The following is a 20,030-nucleotide window of genomic DNA, read 5'->3' as shown; positions in this document are numbered from 1 at the left end:
TAAAACGGCAGCAGACCGAGACGGATAAAATGGATGGATAATTCTGATTGATTCTTATTCAATGAACGCAATATGAATCAGAATACCAAGTTTAGACTCGTGGGGCACATAAACTATATTATGGCAATTTGAAAACAATTGTTGTTGCATTTAGTTCCTTTTAAATTATGTTAATATTAATGATGTTCATTCGATTCATCAAAAAATCTACAATGATTTAATAATTTGGGAAGTATATCAATAAGCAACACTTTATTCTCATGAGTCTTTACAAACGTTCACCACTTAACAATACTCAGAGGAGCTCACAATGTCCCATTACGTGTTGTTTTTAGAACAGGCCGGGTGCCAATTGGTGACTCCTGCGTCCCTGCGTCAAAACCTCCCTCCCATACACTTAAGTACATTTTATTTACATAGCACTTTTCACAGAGCGACTCATTAAGTGCTTCACATGGTTAAAATAAAGTCATACATTCATAAAATACAGAGCCAATTAGTGAATAATTAATTAATGAATTGATTATCATATAAAACTTAACAATTAGGCCACTATCTTCTATTTTCTTCTAATAGGCTACAGTTTCATGCTCTGCGTGTTCTGCTTTGGTGGCGTTGAATTTGAAGCAACTTAAAAATGCAATGCCGCCACCAAGTGGACATATTATATAAAGGGTTGTGTAAATTGTTGTAAAGAGACGCTTTAATACTTTGCTTCTATTAAAGTTCATTATATGAATAAATGGATGAATGAATGAAGAATGAATGAGGTTATTGAATTCTTTTTTGGACAAATTCAGACAAAGAGAGATTAAAATCAGTCTCAAAGTAGCTCAAGACAGGTTTAAAAGTAGATTGAAACTACTAGTTGGAAAGCACGTTTCCAAATAGTTTGAAAGTATTTCAAGAACATTGTATGTGTGTCATCGAGTTGACGTGAATTTTGTTAAGCACATCAACTTTTGCATCACAAATGTTTTAAATCATATTGACAATGTTACGTGTTACTAATAAAATTGGGGGGGGGGAGAAAGTTGTTGAAAGTTTCATTTAAAAAAAAAAATGCATTCTGGACTTTTTGATTCATTAATTGAGGTTTTTATTTTGAAAATACAGTACAACAAATACCAAAGAAATGAAAAATCTACAATAGAAATATCTACTACTGAAACCGTTTAGAAAGAAATGATGAGTAACATCACAATTCGGGCTGAATTTTTATTGCATTGAAAAGTTAAGAAAATACATAAATAATTTAAAGTGAAAGAGCCATGCATTGTAATTCAGTGCAAGTACTGGCTTTAAAGCCATAAAAACAGAAAGACAGCTCTTAAAAACACAAAATATGATAATACTACAGATGGCAAAACAATAAAATACTGTTAAAAGTCTGCACCAGTCAGACACTTGCTGTATAAATAATTCAAACAACCTGGAATTGGACCCATATAAGATCTTGAATGATTAGCCTCCAATGTTGGCCATTATTATGCTATAATTTCACATATGATCATTGATCACATCAAGGGCTGTACTGTTAACATGTGTTTAAGGGCCAATGCAAATAAATGTGTCACACCAGCCTACGAATAACCCAGGAAGTCATCAACCACTGCACGTAAACACTGATGTTCACTCTCCCTGATTCCAAGCGCATTCCGATTCCGTCGCAAGCGAGCGCTTCAAGAATCCGTGCATGACAGCAGGTCGTACTTGACGTAGCCCACGCGGTCCACCTGCTTGCTCGCCGTCATGCGCCAGTAGAAGCTCTCCCAGTAGAAGTAGGTGTGACCTAAAGCAGACACGTTTCAATTTGATCAATAAAATGCAAATTGGAATTCTTCAATCAGTTGCATAGTGTTGGCAAATGTACAGTCAAAAATCTTAATGTTTTAATGTGATTAAAACCAGTTTAAGAATACACTATAAAACATTTTTTTTTATTAGATTCAAGTAAAGTAGAATTTTTAAAACAAGTTTCAAAGTAGATCAAGGCGAATCTTTAGTGAGGCTGGTTTAAAAAGAACTAAATTATCTCATAGTATACCAAACTGTTTGAAAGTAGGTTACAAGTAGTTTTGAGTAAAGAAAACGAGTTCTAAACGAGATTCGAACCAGTTTCAGAGTAGACTACAACTAGTTTCAAAGTGGTTTAAAACTAGTTTGACAGTAGATTACACCAATTTCAGAGCAGATTAAAAGCAATTTTAAAATTAGATATATATAAAAAAACATGATAATGACCAGTTTGAAACTACATTAAAACTAGTTTAATTGCAGATTAAGTTTAAAAGTAGATTTTTAAACTATCTTGAGTCTAGATTAAACAGTCTGAAAGTAGATAAAAGCAAATAAATTAAAAACACTTTGAGAATACTTTTCAAAAAGTTTGAATCAATTTAAATTAGATAATTCCCCAAAAAGTTTACTAGTTTAGACTTCAGAGTAGGCCTTCATAAAATAATAATTTGAAAACAGATTAAAACCTGTTTGAGATCCAAACAATGTTATGTTCCAAGTAAATAATTAAAAAATAGATTACCAAGTACAGTAGCATAAGAATAATTTGAAAATAGTTTTAAACCTGTTTTAGAATACATAAAAAAAGAGTTTAAATTAGAGTAGATTGGTTTTAAAAATTAAAATAATTTCAAAGATGACTAAAACAAATTTAAAAGTATGTTAAACACTTGGGAGTAAATTAAGACATATTTGAAAACAAATCAAAACTAGTTTGGATTATGTTTATAGAGTTTGAAAATAGATTGAAACCAGTTTGAGACTAGATTAAAACTAGTTAAATTAAGAAATGGATTAAAATCCAGTTTGAGAATAAATTGTATTTTTTTTTTTAAATTAGATTGAGTTGTTTATAACTACAGTAGTTTCAAAGTAGATTAAGAAAAAAATTGTGTGTATTAAACATTAGATTGAAAGTAGCTCAAGGGTATTTGAAGATATCTTAAAACTATCTTGGCAGTACATTTAAAAACTTGTTTGGCAATAGATTAAAAACTGTTTAGGAGTAGATCAATACTATTTTCTATGTAGGTCTAGATAAATAAAAAATAATGTTTGAGAGTAGATAAAAAACTAGTTTGAAAATAATTTCAAATAAGTTTGAAAATATATTTGTCTGTAAATCAACTGAAACCAATTTAAATTCAATTTGAATTAGTTTAAATTACAGTGGTAATTTGAGAGCATAGTACATTTACCGTCAACAAATTTGAAAGTAGATTACAATCAATTTGAGAGTACCCCGTGTGCAAGTGATGCTTTTACATGGTCTTAGCATTTTGAAAATCTTTCTGTTTGTAACAGTGTGGCCCATGTTCATACAATTACTCCCTCACCGAGCAAACAGAGTTAGTAGTGAGTAACAAAGTGCAACATTGACTTTGATGCTATCCCACTGACACCAACCAACACTTACGTGAGCATGGCACTTACCGTTGAACTGGAAGACATCATGAGGGTCGCTGGGCACGCCGCCAAAGGCATTGTATGTGTATCGTGGGTAGCCTCTTTCAACCTTCTGCGTCTTCACATCGAGCCTGTATTGACATACAACAACAATAATGATACCGATATTAAAGTTGGGTCATCTTTATGACTCCATACGTTTTTTTTTTCTAAATCAATTTGAACTCACCTCCAGTATTTATCCTCACTGAAGAGCAGAACTTTGGATTTTCCCTTTTGCAGCGCTCCTTCCACCGTCCTCATGCTGGCAGGGAGGCCGAGCTTCTCGATGTTACGTGGGCCCAGAACGCTCTGTCCTGTGTACGCCCAGAACTGGCGCCCTAGAAAGACCAGGCATTGCTCAATGGCACATATTATATTATATTATATTATATTATATTATATTATATTATATTATATTATATTATATTATATTATATTATTTATGTATTTATTTATTTATTTATTTATTTATTTATTCATTTATTATTATTATTATTTAGATCATTACAGGCAGTACAATTACATGCTCTTCCATGAGATGGCAGCAGATGCAATAAATCTGTGTATCTAAGCGTTACCATTCATATATTGTATCAGCTTCCTGTTCAATTATGCAGGTCCAGATTTCATACTGACTGAGTACATTTGTAAGTAAACAGACACGATCATTGTTTCAGGACAGATCATTTATTAGAAATTTTTGTTTGATCATTTGGTCAATATAGGTTGCCATGGCACTGCACACAATTATTGTCTTTGAGGACAAAAAAATCAATATAAATATTGATAGTAACAAAAATATTTTGTAATGTATATATAGGATTTTGTCTTCCGATACTAAGCTGCTTGAAAACAAGTAATCACTCGCCTAGTCGCAACGCCCTAGCTCAGCTCCTGGTCATTATAGTAATGAAATCAGGACTTCATCTTTTGGGCTTTTGCATGTGTGTGTGTGTACAATTGATGAAGCTGACATACCAGAGAAGAAGTAGAGTTTTCCGGTGAGAAGGTCTTCAAAGGCGGCATCGATGACTGTCGGCAGTGCCGGCCAACGCTCGGAAACTCGATATGGACCTTTGAGCTCGCCTCCGTTGGATTTCTTCCAGTAATATCTAATGAGCGAAACACATGAAAAACATGAGCTTATCTGACTGTTGCTTGCCTCGAATGTGACACCAGCTTGTTTTCTTTACCCGTCACTGAAGAAATGTAAAGTGTTTTTAAAGACGGTGATGGTGTCAAATTTGTTGACTTTGCAAACATCTTTGGTTGTGGGATCCACAGGTTTTGCGGTGGTAGTAGTTGGCTCAGAGACAACCAGGGTGGTTGTGGTGGTGGTGGTGGTGGTGGTTGTGGGCCGAGGGGGGGTGGGATCTGGGCCTGCCTTGCGGCCTGAAAACAATAGCATGTATTTCAATCACGAGATAATAGGCCATTTTGAATGATAAACATTTTGGGATCGTGATATCGCTTGTCTTACCGTAGAGATACTGAATGCCCGCAATGTCGTCTTTGTGCAGAGAGAAGTTCTCCACGTAGGTGTACATGGGGTACATGAGTGCCTGTCGAATGTTGGAGTGATCCAGACCGAGCGCGTGCCCAAACTCGTGGGCGGCTACCAGGAAGAGGCTGTAACCTGCAGGGTTTGTGACAGAAACAGGTCAAGGGTCATGAAATGCATTGTATGCAAGATAGTTGTATGTCTGGGGTGCTTGCGCAACCATCACGTGTGAAGCTAAACAACAAAGTCCATTTTTTGGCAGCTTGTGTCAAATACATTCTTTAATTTCTCACCTCTATCACGACAGAAGCCCCATTTGTTGTCGCTGTCATAGCTGGCGGTGGTGGCGCACCACAGCTTGCCGTCACCGCGGCCCTCGCTGGTGCATTCGTCGTACTCGCGGCCCAGGAAGGTGAACGGGAAGTGGCACGGCTCCCCCTCAGAGTTCCCACCGGATACGGCAGTGTCTGAGGTGGATCAGTAACAATTGACGTAAGGTTTGGGGAAATATATTTTTCACCCAAAAATTACATTTCAAATTTTAATCGCGTTTTAAATTGTATTTTATTATTTTTTATTTAATATCAATATCATATTATAAATAATAATATAATATTATTTGATTAAAATTTTGTGGTATTCATTCACTTACCTACTTATTATTAACTCATTCACTCGCAGCTATTTTCACTGAAGCAACCCCCTTCGCTCACGGCTGCTTTACTGGATTTTGACTGATTTTGCATGGCCCACAGAACATTGTGTTCTATTGCTATAAAAATATGGTAACTACCAAAAGAAAGATTACAGTCTCTTCTTTCATCAGGGAAAAAAAAGTATATTTCTTACTGTTTCAGCTTTGCAGCAATTAGCATTAGAATATAGTTAAGTTTCATCATTATTCACAAATCTGTTCAAAACAGTGGGAGAAAGAGCTTTTTTCAACATGGCCCTGGTTGATCTCTTATACTCTGCTGCCACCTGCTGGTCGTTTTTGTAATAACTATTATTACTTCACCCGTTTTCTGCAGTTAAGAGGCTGCATCAAGCCTTCTGTGTGCTCTAGTGTAAAAAAAAAACATAAAATGAAATAGAGTATATTTATATGTTTTGGGGGTCAAATGGGTTAATCTATTAATATTAATTTTATTTACTTGTACACTTACTTACTTATAATATTTATTTTGTTTCACTTGTCTTTACTGCATGACTGATTGCTATTCCATGTACAGCACTTTGTATGCAATGGCAGTTTTAAAGTTGAGTTGAGTTTGCTGGATTGGACACACACCTCTACTGGGACAGAATCCGTATTTCTTGTCCTGGTCAAAGTTGGCTGTGGTGGAACACCAGCGGTACTGGTCTTGGCGGCCCTCTGTGGTGCAGCTGTTGTACTCCTTCCCCTCGAAGACGAACGGGAAGACGCAGGGGGCGGCGTCGGCGTTCCCATCAAAAGTGTACAGAACTGTTGGTTGGGCAGGAACAAAGTGGATAAGTGCAAGAGTTTGACATCATCTTGAAATTCCATTCACTATTTGTTTACATAACAACTTGCCATCTATCTTGCTATCAGATTGTCAGACTCACGTTCACTCGGACAGAAGCCGTATTTTTTGTCTCGGCTAAAATCAGCAGTGGTGGCGCACCATGGCAGGTTGTCTGTGCGGCCGTCGGTGGTGCACGTCGTGTAGGATTTGCCCTCGAAAGTGAAAGGGAAGCGACAAAAAGCACCCTCGGCATTCCCAAAGCTAGTTTTCACCACTGTTTGGAAACAGGAGAGTACAAATCAACACGAGAGAGCAACAGAGTGAGGCCGCCAACGGAAGACGTCAACTACCTGCTCCTTTTCCCAGCGTCCAGTTTTCATCGTCATCAAAGTGGGCGTCACCCTGGACTCCCTGGCCGGGGGGGTACGCGTGTGCCAGGAGGCCATCCTTGCCGTCAAAGGGGTATGGGTCGCCGTGGTCTGGAACCATCAAAAATGCTTGGCTTGTCAATTGTGGCCAAAATTTGGAATGAGAGCAGGCCATTGTGCTTCTATATGCAGTATGTCCTTATATTGAATTGCTGTACTACAGAACGCTTGATCATGAAAATACTAAGTGGGCCGATGTAAACAGAGCGGGTCCAAAAGTAGCCCACAGGCCATACTTTGCCCACCACATCTGATTATCGCAATATTTGATCAGTAATGCCGCCAAAGATGAAGCCAATGGCATCGCGTGTGACATACCGCCTTTTCCAAACGAAACCATGATGTCGGCCGTCCCTTGATAAAGGCGAGTGAACGTCAACGGGGTGACGTCACTCCAAACCTTGAAAGCTCTGGCAAAGGCGTCGTCAGTCACGGATATGTCCAAATCTGGAGAGTAGTTCAAAATCCTGTAGGGGGGACGGGGGACCACATTTATCTCAATGGATTCAACAAATGTGGTTTTATATGTAGTGGTCCTAATACCACCTCATTAATGACGTTCCCTCGACTCACCTGTAAGTGACGTCGTTGTGGTCCCATTTGAGGTCTCCGTCGAATGTTTTGTAGTTGGCCACGTCGGGAAGGCCACAGCGCGGCTGCTTCATGGCCTCCAGGGTGGCCGAGTCCAGCTGACCCGTTTCCTGCAGTCCCATATGCTGCTGCATCTTCTTCAGGGCGCTGGTGGTGGACATCATGGACTGGAAGCCGCTGCGCTGCAGGTTCTCCAAGTAGCCAAACTTGGTCAAGTAACTCTGTGGATGCAGCGCAGCAGTTAAGTCAACAAGCAAGAATGGGCTGGTTGATTCATCCATTTTTTAGCAATTAATTTGGATTGTCATAACAAAAAAAAAGAAGAAAATGTTTTAGTTTTTTTGATTTACTGTAAAAGATATTACCCTGGGGGAAAAAAGCATAAAATGGTGTCTTGAGAGCTTCATTGCTTCATTATAATCTTTCCCCATTGAAATGAATGGAGTGTCATTATATGATCTCATATCTAAACCTCATAAGTAGGGTCACTTTTATCCCAAGGCACTTCTGTAGTAGCAAAAAGAAGAAGAAAAGTTATATTAAAAAATACAGCTCAAAGGTTTGGGGATATTGGATACGTTCTCTATTTTTTTATGAATTGTTTTGTATTATTTTATATGATTATTAAAAAATTTTCTTCATCTAACTTCTTTAGTTCAAAGTGCATCTGACCTGTGGTGCGCTATTTACACAAGTAACATGCCTGCGAACAGAGAGGAGCTAGTTGACAAAAGCACAGTCAGCATTGACGACTCAGCAACTTTTCTGACACCTAAGGAAGACTATAAAAATGAGACCAAAACCAGTTTAATTCTGCTGAGAAACAAATCATTTTCAACCAAATGAGCCTGGAGGAAGACAATCACAGAATCAGAGGTGCTAAACGCCAAACACTTAGATTTCCATTTCAATTTTTGATTTGAAAGGTTTTGCCATTTTAGTGTGTGTGTTTTTTTCCAAGCAGCAAATATTTTGCCGTGGATGTTTTGCCTCACCTGTGCAACATAAACGAGAAGAGCGTGAGAAAGCTAGAAGGGATGCTGCCTTATTTTTACACAAGGACCAGCTTAGCCATGCAGTTTTGATGGCTCATTTTTTTTTAATTTTAAATTGTTGAACATCTAAAGTTTTAATTTGTTATTTTTTATAATGCAAATCCAAGGAAAAACAAAGAAAACAAATGTTTTGTTTTTTAACATCATTGTCACATTTTTTTTCTGTAAGGGGAAAGAAATTGATCAATCTCAGAAATCAGATTTAATAATAATAAAAAAAAATTCTTTTTAAAAAGTGAGATAAAATTTTCAGGCCAGATTGCCCAGTCCTAGCGCCAAGTGATTATTTCCACTTCTACTTCCCTGCACAGCTTGCACAGCTTTGTGAAAACACTCATATCTAGACAACACGCGCCATCTGCTACTCACTTGCGCCAGCTCCATATCAGTCATGTTTTTGATGATGTCTCCTGGAAAAGTGACTTGGACCGACTTGAGGGGAAGGCTCCATCCTTCCTGCGTGGTGCTGAAGCCCCAGAGCAGACACACGAGCAAAGCGCAGGATCTCATGTCTGCGTAGAAAAAAAAGTCAAGTTGAATCCGCTGAGTGTCCTCTTGTTGGCGTCTCGCCGCTTTTGTGTCCCTCTTTAGATTTGCGGGGCTTTTTATGCAACTTTGCTTCTTAGTCACTTCACCTCATTCTCCACCCTCCAGCAACCTCAACCCTCCCACTCCAAACACTTAACGCAAGCTATCAGTTCAATTGCCTCCAGAGGGAATTTCCAAAATATTCACATTTGACTTTGCAATAAAAACAACAGCTGAGGATGGCACTTGGGAGGAGGAGTAAGTGGGCCCTGTGGAAAAATACACACAAAAAAAGTCATTTGAATTTAACTGAATGATGTGATTAAATATGGTAAACTGATATAATTGTAGTCACTTCTCCAATAGTGGTTTTAGAGGGAGTACAGGGCGGGCCAGTGCCCCCTTAATTCCAAAACTGGACCCCCTTCTTAATTTTCATATACATATATCAAAATCCATTAACAATGTATACTGACACCTTTGCAACCTTTGTTTTATTTGTTGCCATTTCTCCCTAAAAAATTAGTTAATTAAAATTTATGTATTCATGTACAGTATTTAAAAAACAAACAAACAAATAATTTACTGTATATATCCTTTAATTTTACAGAATTTTTTTTTTGTCCGATTGTTGGAGGCCACTCATCATGCCACACGGCTGGATCACAAGTTTTTTTTTTTAACTTCACTTTTTCATAAATAGAAAGGAATTTCCTGCTCAGCTAAAGTTGGGTATGGAAAAGAAAATGTTAAAATTAGGATAAATAAAAATCGAGTGACAAAATATTCCAAAACAACACTTTGTTTACATGAGCTAACGCTTTGCTTCTCTTTCTATACATGCAATACTCCTTCCTCTTTCTTCGCAAGTCATTTGTAATGATGAGCTTCATCATTACGTTGATGCAATATGTCACCTAGCTGACTACATCACCAAGATGACACAAGCCACCACTTGCCTCATTTGGTCAAAAGGTTTGACAAGACTTTTCGGAATATTTCTATACACCGGGGCAACATGGTACAGTAGTTGTTTGCATGTCTTCCTCACAGTTAAAATGTTCTAGAATCAAACCTGAAACCTGGCCCACTTGTGTGGACTTTGTATAAAGAAATTGAAGAACTGAAGAAATTAATCATGGAATTTTATTTTATTTTTTTAATTTTTTTTATTATTTTATTTTTTTTTATAGATGTTTATGTGTCCTGGCCAGGGTTATTATACTTTTGGAATTTTTCATTTTAGTTAGATTTTATTTCGTTTTGAGTTTTGTTTTTTAAATGTAGTTAGTTTTGATGAGTTTTCAGGGCGGTTCTGTTAATTTTTTATTAGTTTTAGTTATTTCATAAATGCTTAGTTTTAGTTTAGTTTCAGTATTAGTTTTAGTTTTTTTTTTTTTAAAGTGTGTATTACTTGTGCGCAATATTTAAAAAACATGGGAGCGACGTCATCTGAAGGTGCTTTTCTATTGGCTGCTGCTAGATGAGGGCACATTTGTGTGACACACTTTCAAAGGACCTTATTCCGGTTAGTATCAAAATAAATCTACTTAAAATCACATTTAAAATCATCCCCAAAGGCTCATGCATTAAATTGATTACCAAAGACTAAAACGAAGGACATTTTTGCTATGATTATAGTTAGTTTTAGTTAGTTTTGTAAACATAAAATGTAGTTTCAGTTAGTTTTCCTTTAAAAATAAAAGCATTTTAGTTTTTATTTTATTTAGTTAACGAAAGTGTTTTTTGAATTTTAGTTTCAGTTTTTTTGTTCGTCCTGGCATTGACTTGTGACCAGTCCAAGCGCCACTGATTCCACAGTCAAACACGTGCTGTGTTCATGTCTAAGCGTGTAAGTATGACTCACCAAAGCTGCGGATAACATTTTATCACTGAGTGCACTGCTGGCATCTTTGATCTCTCCATTTATCCATTGTTCTGCGATGCTGCTCCAACATCAAAACACTGACATGAATTATTTTTGAAACTAGAAAACTGAATGCTGAAGGGCTGAACCAAAACTAAAGAGATTTAAAATAGAACTTTGTTGTCATTGTCAGAGGAAAAATTTAAATCAGTTCAATATCTCGCAATTTGCAGTTTATTTGCAGTTAAGTTATATATGCAAGAAATTGTCACAAAAAAAAAAGTTTTCGTATTTTCACCACTAATACCTTTACCCTCACAACTCGTTCGTAAGGTGGGGAGCGTCTGTATATAAATGTTTAAATGCTCTCTTTAAATTGTAGATTTTTAGTCTAAAAAAACAGGGTTCACTGTAGGCCGATGATGAAAATTGCTATAATGCTAAAATGCTAACAGTTGGTTTGCTAACTAATAGCATCCATGCAGCAAAAGTGCTCCAGCCAGTACATAGGCCTATTGGTTCCACATTTTGCCCGTGTTAAGTAACTTGTTCCAATAAAAAATGTTAACAATTGTTATGCTAACATATGATAGCATCCTAAGTAACAAAATGCTTTAACCAACTGATAATTAATTTACATTTGCCTTTTGTCTAGGTACTTGTTCCAATGTGAATTGCTAAAAAGTGAAAATATTTACAGTTGCTATGAGAACATGTAGCACAAACTAACAAAGGCGCTACTGTCGATGGATGGTTTGACATCGTAGCCTGTATTCAAACCCTATTTCGAATGAAAATAATTAAGAAACTAACAGTTAGGTATGCTAACATATCACTTTTTTTTTTTTTAATAGCAAGCTAAATTGAGAAAGTGCAACAATATGTTGATAATGATTATTCAGGTACTTTTGGGGCATATTTTCCACAGAGATTTTGTTGGAATTCCAAATTGTACTTTAACAAGTTGTGGCCTTATATGGTAAGAGCAAGCGTACCTTCAATGTCCTGTGACAGAGGAGTGTTCTGAATGTGGTTGGATAAATGCGATAATATCCTTCCTTATATTTCAATTTCCTGATGCGGTTGATGCATCACATATTTTGACACATTGCTTGGGCGTCATTTATCAGCGCACGCTAAATGATTGTTTGCACATCTGAGAAATGTTCGCTACTTCTCCATTGTGATTGCTCACTTGAATAACAACATTGATGATGAAATCTTGTGTTGTGATTTTCTTGCATTCATTCGAGATCTGATTCATTCCTGGGCCAAAATTTGATATGAAGTCATGCTTTTATATTTATATGTTGTGAGTCTGGCTGGAAATTACATAAGTAGAAAAAGACTATAAGAAGCTGAAAATTATTCAGCATTTTTTTTTATTGTTTTCTTTTCATGTTTGAGAGTGATTTATACATGACAATTTTGAGTAAATACAATATAATACTACAGTACTGTATGTCACCCCAATGTAACCATCCCTTTTCTTTCACAAAATGGATTTTGTTGTTTGGGAAGAGGAGTGTTAAAGGGCAGGTCATGATTTTGGGTCACTTCCAGCAAAAAAATGATTTTACTTGAATTCAACATGTGTCAAGGCTTGAATCATTACAGACTGAGCTGTATGTAATGAATTCTCTTGACACTTTTTGATTCCAGCGTGAACTCGTTGTTATTCAACTTGTTCCGCTTCCGCAGAGACAATTTGAGTTTATATGTGGCCCGTGCAGCATCCACGCAAGGCAGGCTCTACTTTTAAAAACATCTGCCTTTAATTTGACACGGCGTCAAAGCCTTAATGAACGCGGCTCCATGTCAACAAAGTCATCTGGATTTTGGCTTTTTTTGTATCCCAAAATACGTCTTGAAATAGACACTTTTTTTGTGGTGCATTCTTCCTAAAATTGGCTTCAGTCAACACACGCATACACATCGTGGTAGGCGTCCACCGACGTCATTACAGAACTGGACCGTGTCATGGCAGTGGGGTCAGTTCTTCAAAAGGCTTGTGGGCAGAATCCATGCAAAGTTGTGAAATACAGATGATAATATGGCCTTAAAATAAATATGGAATTTCCGATTTTAATTGATTTTTTTTCACCCTTCACATTATTGAGTGCTTGATAATAAATGTTATAAGTTGTCCTTTTCTTAGCAGTATTTAAAGTCGCTAGTTACCTTTTGAAAAACAGTCTTCTAGAGGTGTCAATAAAGTTATCAGCAGTGAAGTGAGCGTGACTTGCGCCAATGATATAAAATTGCTCTGCTTTGTTTTTATTAAGCATCGAAAAAGGCCAAAGTCACTTCCTGTCTGCAAACATCCTTCCTCAGCAATGCTTTTTGAATCATGTTGAATTTGTGGTGGGACGGAGGGACAAACACACGTACACACACACACACACACACACACACACACCAGCATGACTGTGTTTGATGTTGAGCCAATATTAGCCCATTTGGTATTTCGCATGCTGACTTTGTGTTCTGGGAAATGTTTCATTTCTTGCTGCTTCCGGTACGTTGCGTCTTTGCTTGTTATTAGGCTTTTGTTTTGACAAGCAATTAACTATTTAGGTGACATGTTGACGAGTTGACTTCACTACTAAAAAATAAAAAAATGACGTCATCAATGAATTGACTTGGCTTCGACTTTGATCACATTAGAGTCAACTACAAAAAATGTCTAGTTGTGCAACCCCTAGTTGTTGTTTAAAATTGTTTTTTTTAATTATAGCTTCACAGATACACTTGTTGTCAATAAATAATAAATATAATGTCTTTTAGTTCACAATTTGTCATTCAGTTGTTTGGGGGGGGGGGTTCTGAGTCATGAAAATGACACTGAACAATTGACTATATCCTGCTTATCAGAAGCTAATACTGTTCACTAACAAACTAAAGTCAATGCAGCTCTGCTTACTATTTGGCTTAAGATAGAGACCAGAGACCATCTCTGTCTGTCTATATGACTGTCTGACTGAAAATGTCCGAATTAGGCCATGTAGTATTTTCCCTCCCCGGTTTCATGGTCTCAGATTTAAATGGGGAGCAGGTATGTTAAATTTAGTGTTATCGCTCTCACACATTCTAGTTTTTACTAGTCACTCCTGGTTTATTATGACGTCTCATCGCAAAGAATTCTCAGAGGATCTGAAAGCAATAATTATTGCTCTACAAATTGATGACCGAGGTTATGAGATTGCCAACATGCTGAGACCATTTTGAAAGCTTTAGAAATGCGAAATGGCGCTAGGGAAAGAAAAAGGCCTCGAATTGAATTGAACATAGTGCCTGCATTCAAATGTGTTTTTCATGGATTTTCAAGCGACCCACTTCCTATCACTGTTTACATTGACTGAACACCTGAAACAACTCACAAGCTCACAAAATGCACGTCAACAAGAGCCACAGTCTACAACTTGTCCCAATGCGAAGCAAAATATCTTTGGGGTTTTGTTTACTCTGGTAAAGTATTTTGTGTATAATCCCACTCAGCAATGAAAACATTTTATTTTTTGGGCAGAGGGTAAGCGGCCGTAAATTGAGAGTAAACCACACCGCGCTCTATTGTATCGCTGGTACGGCCGACGTTGTGTCATGAGTCATAAATCCTCCAGTTTGACAAGAATAAATCCGTGAGTGAGACGGTTGTCATCGGGCAACACTCTCGTGACTTGACTGGTGATCATAACTGAAACGCACAATATTGCTTTCGAATTATATGCTGGTATGAAAACAAGACGCATGGGAGTGCATCAGGTCTTATTTTTCATGCCCACATTAAACATGGAGACTTGCTCAGCTCCTGCCAAGGTATAGTTCAAACAGGATATGAGTCCTGAAATGTCCTCAATCCCGAAAGAGTTGCTCAGGAAATTTTGGATCTCAAGAAGCTGGAAGCCAATTCTGATGCCTACATCCAATTTTAAGTGTAACCTCATGCTCAACGTTTTCTTCTCATATACCCTTAAAGAAATAAACTACAGCGAATGAATGTTTATGTAGAAGTATTCTAAAATGGGGAGCTCCTTTTCAATCACAATCAATTAATAAAAATGTGATGGCAAAAAACTGGACTTAATAAATAAAATTCATCACAATTAAGAAATGTTGCTTTGAAAGTGGACCAGATTTGGAACCATCATGGAACAGAATGTGGCCCTACTTTGAGGTAGCACTTTATTTCAAGAAAGTTGGGGAAACTCCTCATTTCACACACCATGGGCAACAACATTACATACGTAATTGTTGGAATACGACTTTAAAGTTAGCGTATGTGTGTGTGTGCGTGTGCGTGCGCGTGCATTTACTCAACACGCTGAGCCAAACCCCGAAGGCTTGGATTGGTTTGCTATGCTTGGATTGAGCCCAGGAATCAAAGTGTGCCGTGCGCATAGACAGCCGTTCATTGGTGCGATGTTAACGGCCACTTTAAATCATACACACAGCACAAGCACACATAGGCAAACGTCAATATGCTGTTGGTAAACAGCAGATGAGTCTCAAATCATTGTCAGCACAATTCACCCTCACATTAAAATCTATGGGCAATTTAGATTCTTCAAAGAAGCTAACATGCTAACACACCCAGAATGATAAACCAGTGAACGACACTGATTCCCGCTTGAAAACATCCACTGGAGCTCTACAGCGTAGTCAGCATATTAACTTTGTTAAGGCCTGCTTTATACAGTATTTGACTCTATTTACAAAATGTACACGTTGCTATAAATAGCGGCGGCAAGCAGAGCGTGGCTTTGGCTGGCGGCCACGCGCGCCAAGTACGTCTGCTGTGGCGAGCGCCGCCGTTCACATCAAGTCCAGGCAGGCGTGTTGTTTAACGGCCACGCTTAGGAGCCAATTACTGCCAGTCATGAGGGGTAGCCTTTTTGGGAGCGTCATCCCCGCGCAAGGACAACCGCAAGCTGTGACAGCAACACTCCATGTACTAAATCATTTGATTGTGTTTAAAACTGAACAACTCCAAATTTCATTCCACCACAAGGAACCAAAAGAATGACATACACAAACTTACAAAGGTTTGGGGTCAACCAGACAATTTCAGGTTTCCCATTTTTAAAACAAAAACATAAAAATGTACTATGTAGACAGTATTCCTTATTAAAAGTTATCTTCACTGAAATAAAAATGGAAGTTTCTGAGGGACTCCAAACTTATAGCCTAAACATTAGTGCACTCTAAAAACAGTTGGGTCAAAAACAACTCAACTATGGGTCAAAAATGGACCGATCCACTTTATGGCTCATTTTGACCCAACTTTCTGGGTTGTTTTATACAAAATGACCAGATTTCTTTGACCCAAGTAAAGGATGTGACCAATGTTTATGAGTTGTTTTACGCCGAAAGACCCATTTCTTGACTCTTATTGGGTCAAATCGACCCAAGTAGAGGATCGGTCCATTTTTCACCCATAGTTGGGTTATTTTTGACCCAGCTGTTTTTAGAGTGCGCGCTGTATGTACTATTTAGAACCCGGAGCACCTTTGTCAAGGCTAATACCCCAAATGATCCTCAAAATTTGACGACATGCTCCACTTGCATTAGAGGTGTCACTCATCTGTATAATTTGTCTGTTTCTAATTGGGGCTTATTCCTTTGCAGTAGTTGGTCAAAGTATGAGTTCAAACCAAAATGGTCGACTTCCTGTTCAATTTCTGCTATGGGTCCTTGAGTCTTTTTTGTGAGTCTTGTCCACCCAGTTTCATTTCAATCAGTGACCGAGGGCTTAACCGAGGGCTGGGCGATTTTGCCTAAAAATAAAATCTCAGATTTTTTTAACAAAAAATGTGTTTTACGAATTTTTCCCGATTTTATATTATTATTATTATTATATTCATTTTTTTTTTTTTTTTTTACATAAACTTTTTATCAGTTAACAAAAGTACCCATATTTCTTCTCTTGGAATCAATGTGCAAAACATCTACCTTGAATCAAATACTTTTGGAAATGTAAATCTATGTGTTGATAAAGTAGAAAAGTAAAACTTTGTTTTAAATGCTAAACAGTGCTACTTGTGTCCCTCAATATGACACAAATAAACATCACATTTTGGCTTTAATGTAGGAATCGAGGTCTGAGCTTGTCATCCCCTCCAACTGTCTGCTGATTTTACAAGTACTGTTTTGTAAATTGAGGTGGCTGTTTTGCCATAACTGGCAAATTTTCTGTTAGCGTTATTTGATTGGCCAGTGTAAGAAAGTCTTGGCCTTGCCGTAAATCGGCTATTTTGTCATGATTAGTCCGCTTCACCCCCTTCTATAGATCTCCTTTCACTTTTCAATTTGTTTTGTCACTGAAAATAGGCTGTTATTAGCATTACCAGCCCACTATACTACATTTCATAAGGATTTTATGTCGCAGACGAGTGTCACAAGCACGGCGAGTGAAAGTAAGCTTGTCTTTCATACCGGTAAGTGCTTGCAAGGCGAGTCCGTCTTGACGAGACAGCGTACACGTTGCGACCACGCGGCGACATAAACGTGCACATTTGTGCTATTCACATAAGCTTGTAAATGTCTACAAGCAATCAGGATAAAATATCAAATTTTCAGCAGGCTAAAGATTTCCTCGCTACGGCGATTGAGCAATATTGGAGCCGTTCAGAGCAAAAATATCGCTAGCATTTGAGTTGCCAGTCACGGCAAGATAACCACTGCCTAAACAAATGGCGTGGGGCAACTTGAGCAATATACTTTTGGCTAGGTAGCAGAAGCTCATACCTGGTTTCTCCCTTTTTCAGCAAGTGGTAAAATTGAGTCTTCCTCACTGTATACATGGGTGCCATATGATTAGCGAGGTGCAACGTGCCCGCTTTGGTGATCGCTCTTATTGTGCCCCTTTCTTGCCATACGTGCTTCCTTGTGTAAATGACTCCTCCACGGTAACATAGTAAACTGTTGTTGTTTTTTTTAGCGGGAGTTTGTTTGCTGTTGTTGAGTTCGTCCCGTATGCAGTGCGTGAGAACACGACTGGCAGAGCTAACGCTACGGAAGCACGCGCGGCACAACCAAAGGGGGAAAAAAACATTGATGTTATAATTTCCACAAAGTTCACAACACAACATTCGAATTAATTAAAGAAATCTATTTATCGCCCAGCCCTACCTTAACCCTAGTGTCAGGGGCTGATTTTGTAAAACTTTCCATCGGGCAATATTAGTGGAATTTGCCCAAACTGGATGTTTCAAACCAAAATGGCGGACTTGCTGTTCAATTTCTGGCATGTGTCGTTGAGATTTTTGGATGCACCCTGTTATGATAGTCTTGTCCACCCAATTTCAAGTTAAATCGGTGAAGCTTTTAAAAACTTTGCAAAGGGGCAGTGTTGATGGAATTCTCCAAAATTGGCAGCTTCAACCCAAAATAGCCGACCTCCTGTTCAGTTTCGTCCACCCAATTTTTAGCTGATCAATGAAATTGATGTCGCCTTAAGTAAGAGTTTGTTGTGTTTATAAAAATATAGTTCCCTGTCCTTCACTGACCTTGAAACAGTTTTTATGCTATTGCATATATATATTTTACAAAACAAAGCCGCCATCTGAAATCGTCTCGCCTATTTACTGAGCGGCGGAACAGCTACAATAGCAGTGACCTCGAACGGCGTGAGTCAATTCAGCAGGCACTAAAGAGGACTAAGGCATGGGAATTTCCCCGTGTTGGTCAAGGACAAACAGCTGATAGCAGAGGGGAAGTGAGTCAGTTGCAGCACTTGTTGAGGCAGGCACTTACTGTACGCCTCCCGCTTATGTGTGTTAAATGCCGGCCTTGCTGAGGGTTTGGAACTCAAGATAAATGCAACGTTTCTCTCGTGGGCAAAAAAAAAAAAGTAGATGTACCGCTGTGTACGCAGCATGCCATTTCCCTGCTTGAACCCTGACATTTGCGTTTATGCGGTTATGCATCTGTGGATGATTCGCCCTGCGTGTCACTGCGCTATGAAGCATGCGGTGCGGAAGCTATTTGCTAAATATTTACTGGATATTTAAGAGTAAAATCAGAATAGCATTATTTTCATTGTACCACAAAGCCAAATGAAAAAAAAAAAAGAGACATAAAAACAATCACCAACAAAGGGAGACATAATCGGAAGCCTGATGGTTCGCCCCCGGTTCTCAGATGAAAAAAAAAAAGAAAACATCAAAGGTGGGCGCTTTTGTCAATTGCCAATTTCTGTCAATAATTTGGTTTCCATCCACCGATTTTTATTCGAATTTTCAAGAAATGCGAAAATAAAACTGAATGGAAACACTTAGAAATTCGAAAAAAGGCCCAGAATTCTCCAAAAAGTTTTCACGCTTAGAGGGGTGGATTTTGAAGCATATCGAAATAAGGAAAATGCAAAAATATGCTATGGGAACAGGTTTTGCAAATAACTGGCAAGACCGGATAACACGTCACACGTTTTGACCGGATATTATGTCACACGTACGTTTGTAGTCCCAAAGTAATGACGGACGATAAAGTAAGGTTTGTTTGGGGAGGCGACGAAACAGAAATCTTTTTGGAAGAGACAGTCCTCCAATAAATATGACCTCATAGGATGTTTTGAAAAGGTGCGAAATGATGACCACGTGTTACTTGTTTTAGTTTAGCGACCTCTATCGGCCATGTTGAATAGCGCAAAAGCCAAAAGCTGGAATTGAACTCGGCCCCTCTGGTCAAAAGACAAGTGCCTATTTCACTGAGCTACTTTGCCAATGTTTGTTTTAAGTGTTGTTTACATGTTTTGTTAGTGTTTACAGTTTCAAATGAACTGGTACACATTCAAGATTGGTTGCCAAAATTGTGTCAAATTGTGAAAAAGAAAATGTCTGCATGATGTTTTTAAAGCAAAACAATAACACTGCTAATTCAAATGTATTTCTTAGAGGCGAGGAGCTGAAACTGGTCCAAGAACCAGAAGAAGTATTTTGGAAATGTTCCTTGATTGCGCTCTCACTTTCAAAAATCCTGAGTCAAACAATCAAATTCAACCTTTTATAATTTCCGATATATTCGATCATCTATGACACTTGAGGCAGCAAGGATGTTCTTGCATGCTATGGTATTTTCACATATAGAGTACTGTTTTACAAGCTGCTC

The 20,030-nt window shown here is 38.0% G+C and overlaps 1 protein-coding gene across 1 annotated transcript; it reads right to left on the bottom strand.

Moving 5' to 3' along the window:
* Positions 1 to 1,204: 1,204 nt before the first annotated feature.
* mmp9 (matrix metallopeptidase 9) lies at positions 1,205 to 9,088 on the bottom strand. The gene is made up of 13 exons (XM_077547477.1): positions 8,900 to 9,088; positions 7,458 to 7,696; positions 7,203 to 7,351; positions 6,807 to 6,935; positions 6,557 to 6,730; positions 6,261 to 6,434; positions 5,263 to 5,436; positions 4,949 to 5,104; positions 4,662 to 4,860; positions 4,447 to 4,580; positions 3,656 to 3,806; positions 3,454 to 3,557; positions 1,205 to 1,792 (listed from the first exon to the last, which is right to left on the bottom strand). Exons 1-13 carry the CDS (start codon positions 9,038 to 9,040, stop codon positions 1,683 to 1,685), a joined length of 2,034 nt encoding a protein of 677 aa, XP_077403603.1. The 5' UTR covers positions 9,041 to 9,088; the 3' UTR covers positions 1,205 to 1,682.
* Positions 9,089 to 20,030: the final 10,942 nt, after the last annotated feature.

This window comes from Vanacampus margaritifer, chromosome 1, assembly GCF_051991255.1.
Source record: "Vanacampus margaritifer isolate UIUO_Vmar chromosome 1, RoL_Vmar_1.0, whole genome shotgun sequence".
Lineage (NCBI taxonomy): Eukaryota > Metazoa > Chordata > Actinopteri > Syngnathiformes > Syngnathidae > Vanacampus > Vanacampus margaritifer.
The sequence above is the reverse complement of the archived record's forward strand: the minus strand, read 5'-3'. Positions and strand labels throughout refer to the sequence as shown.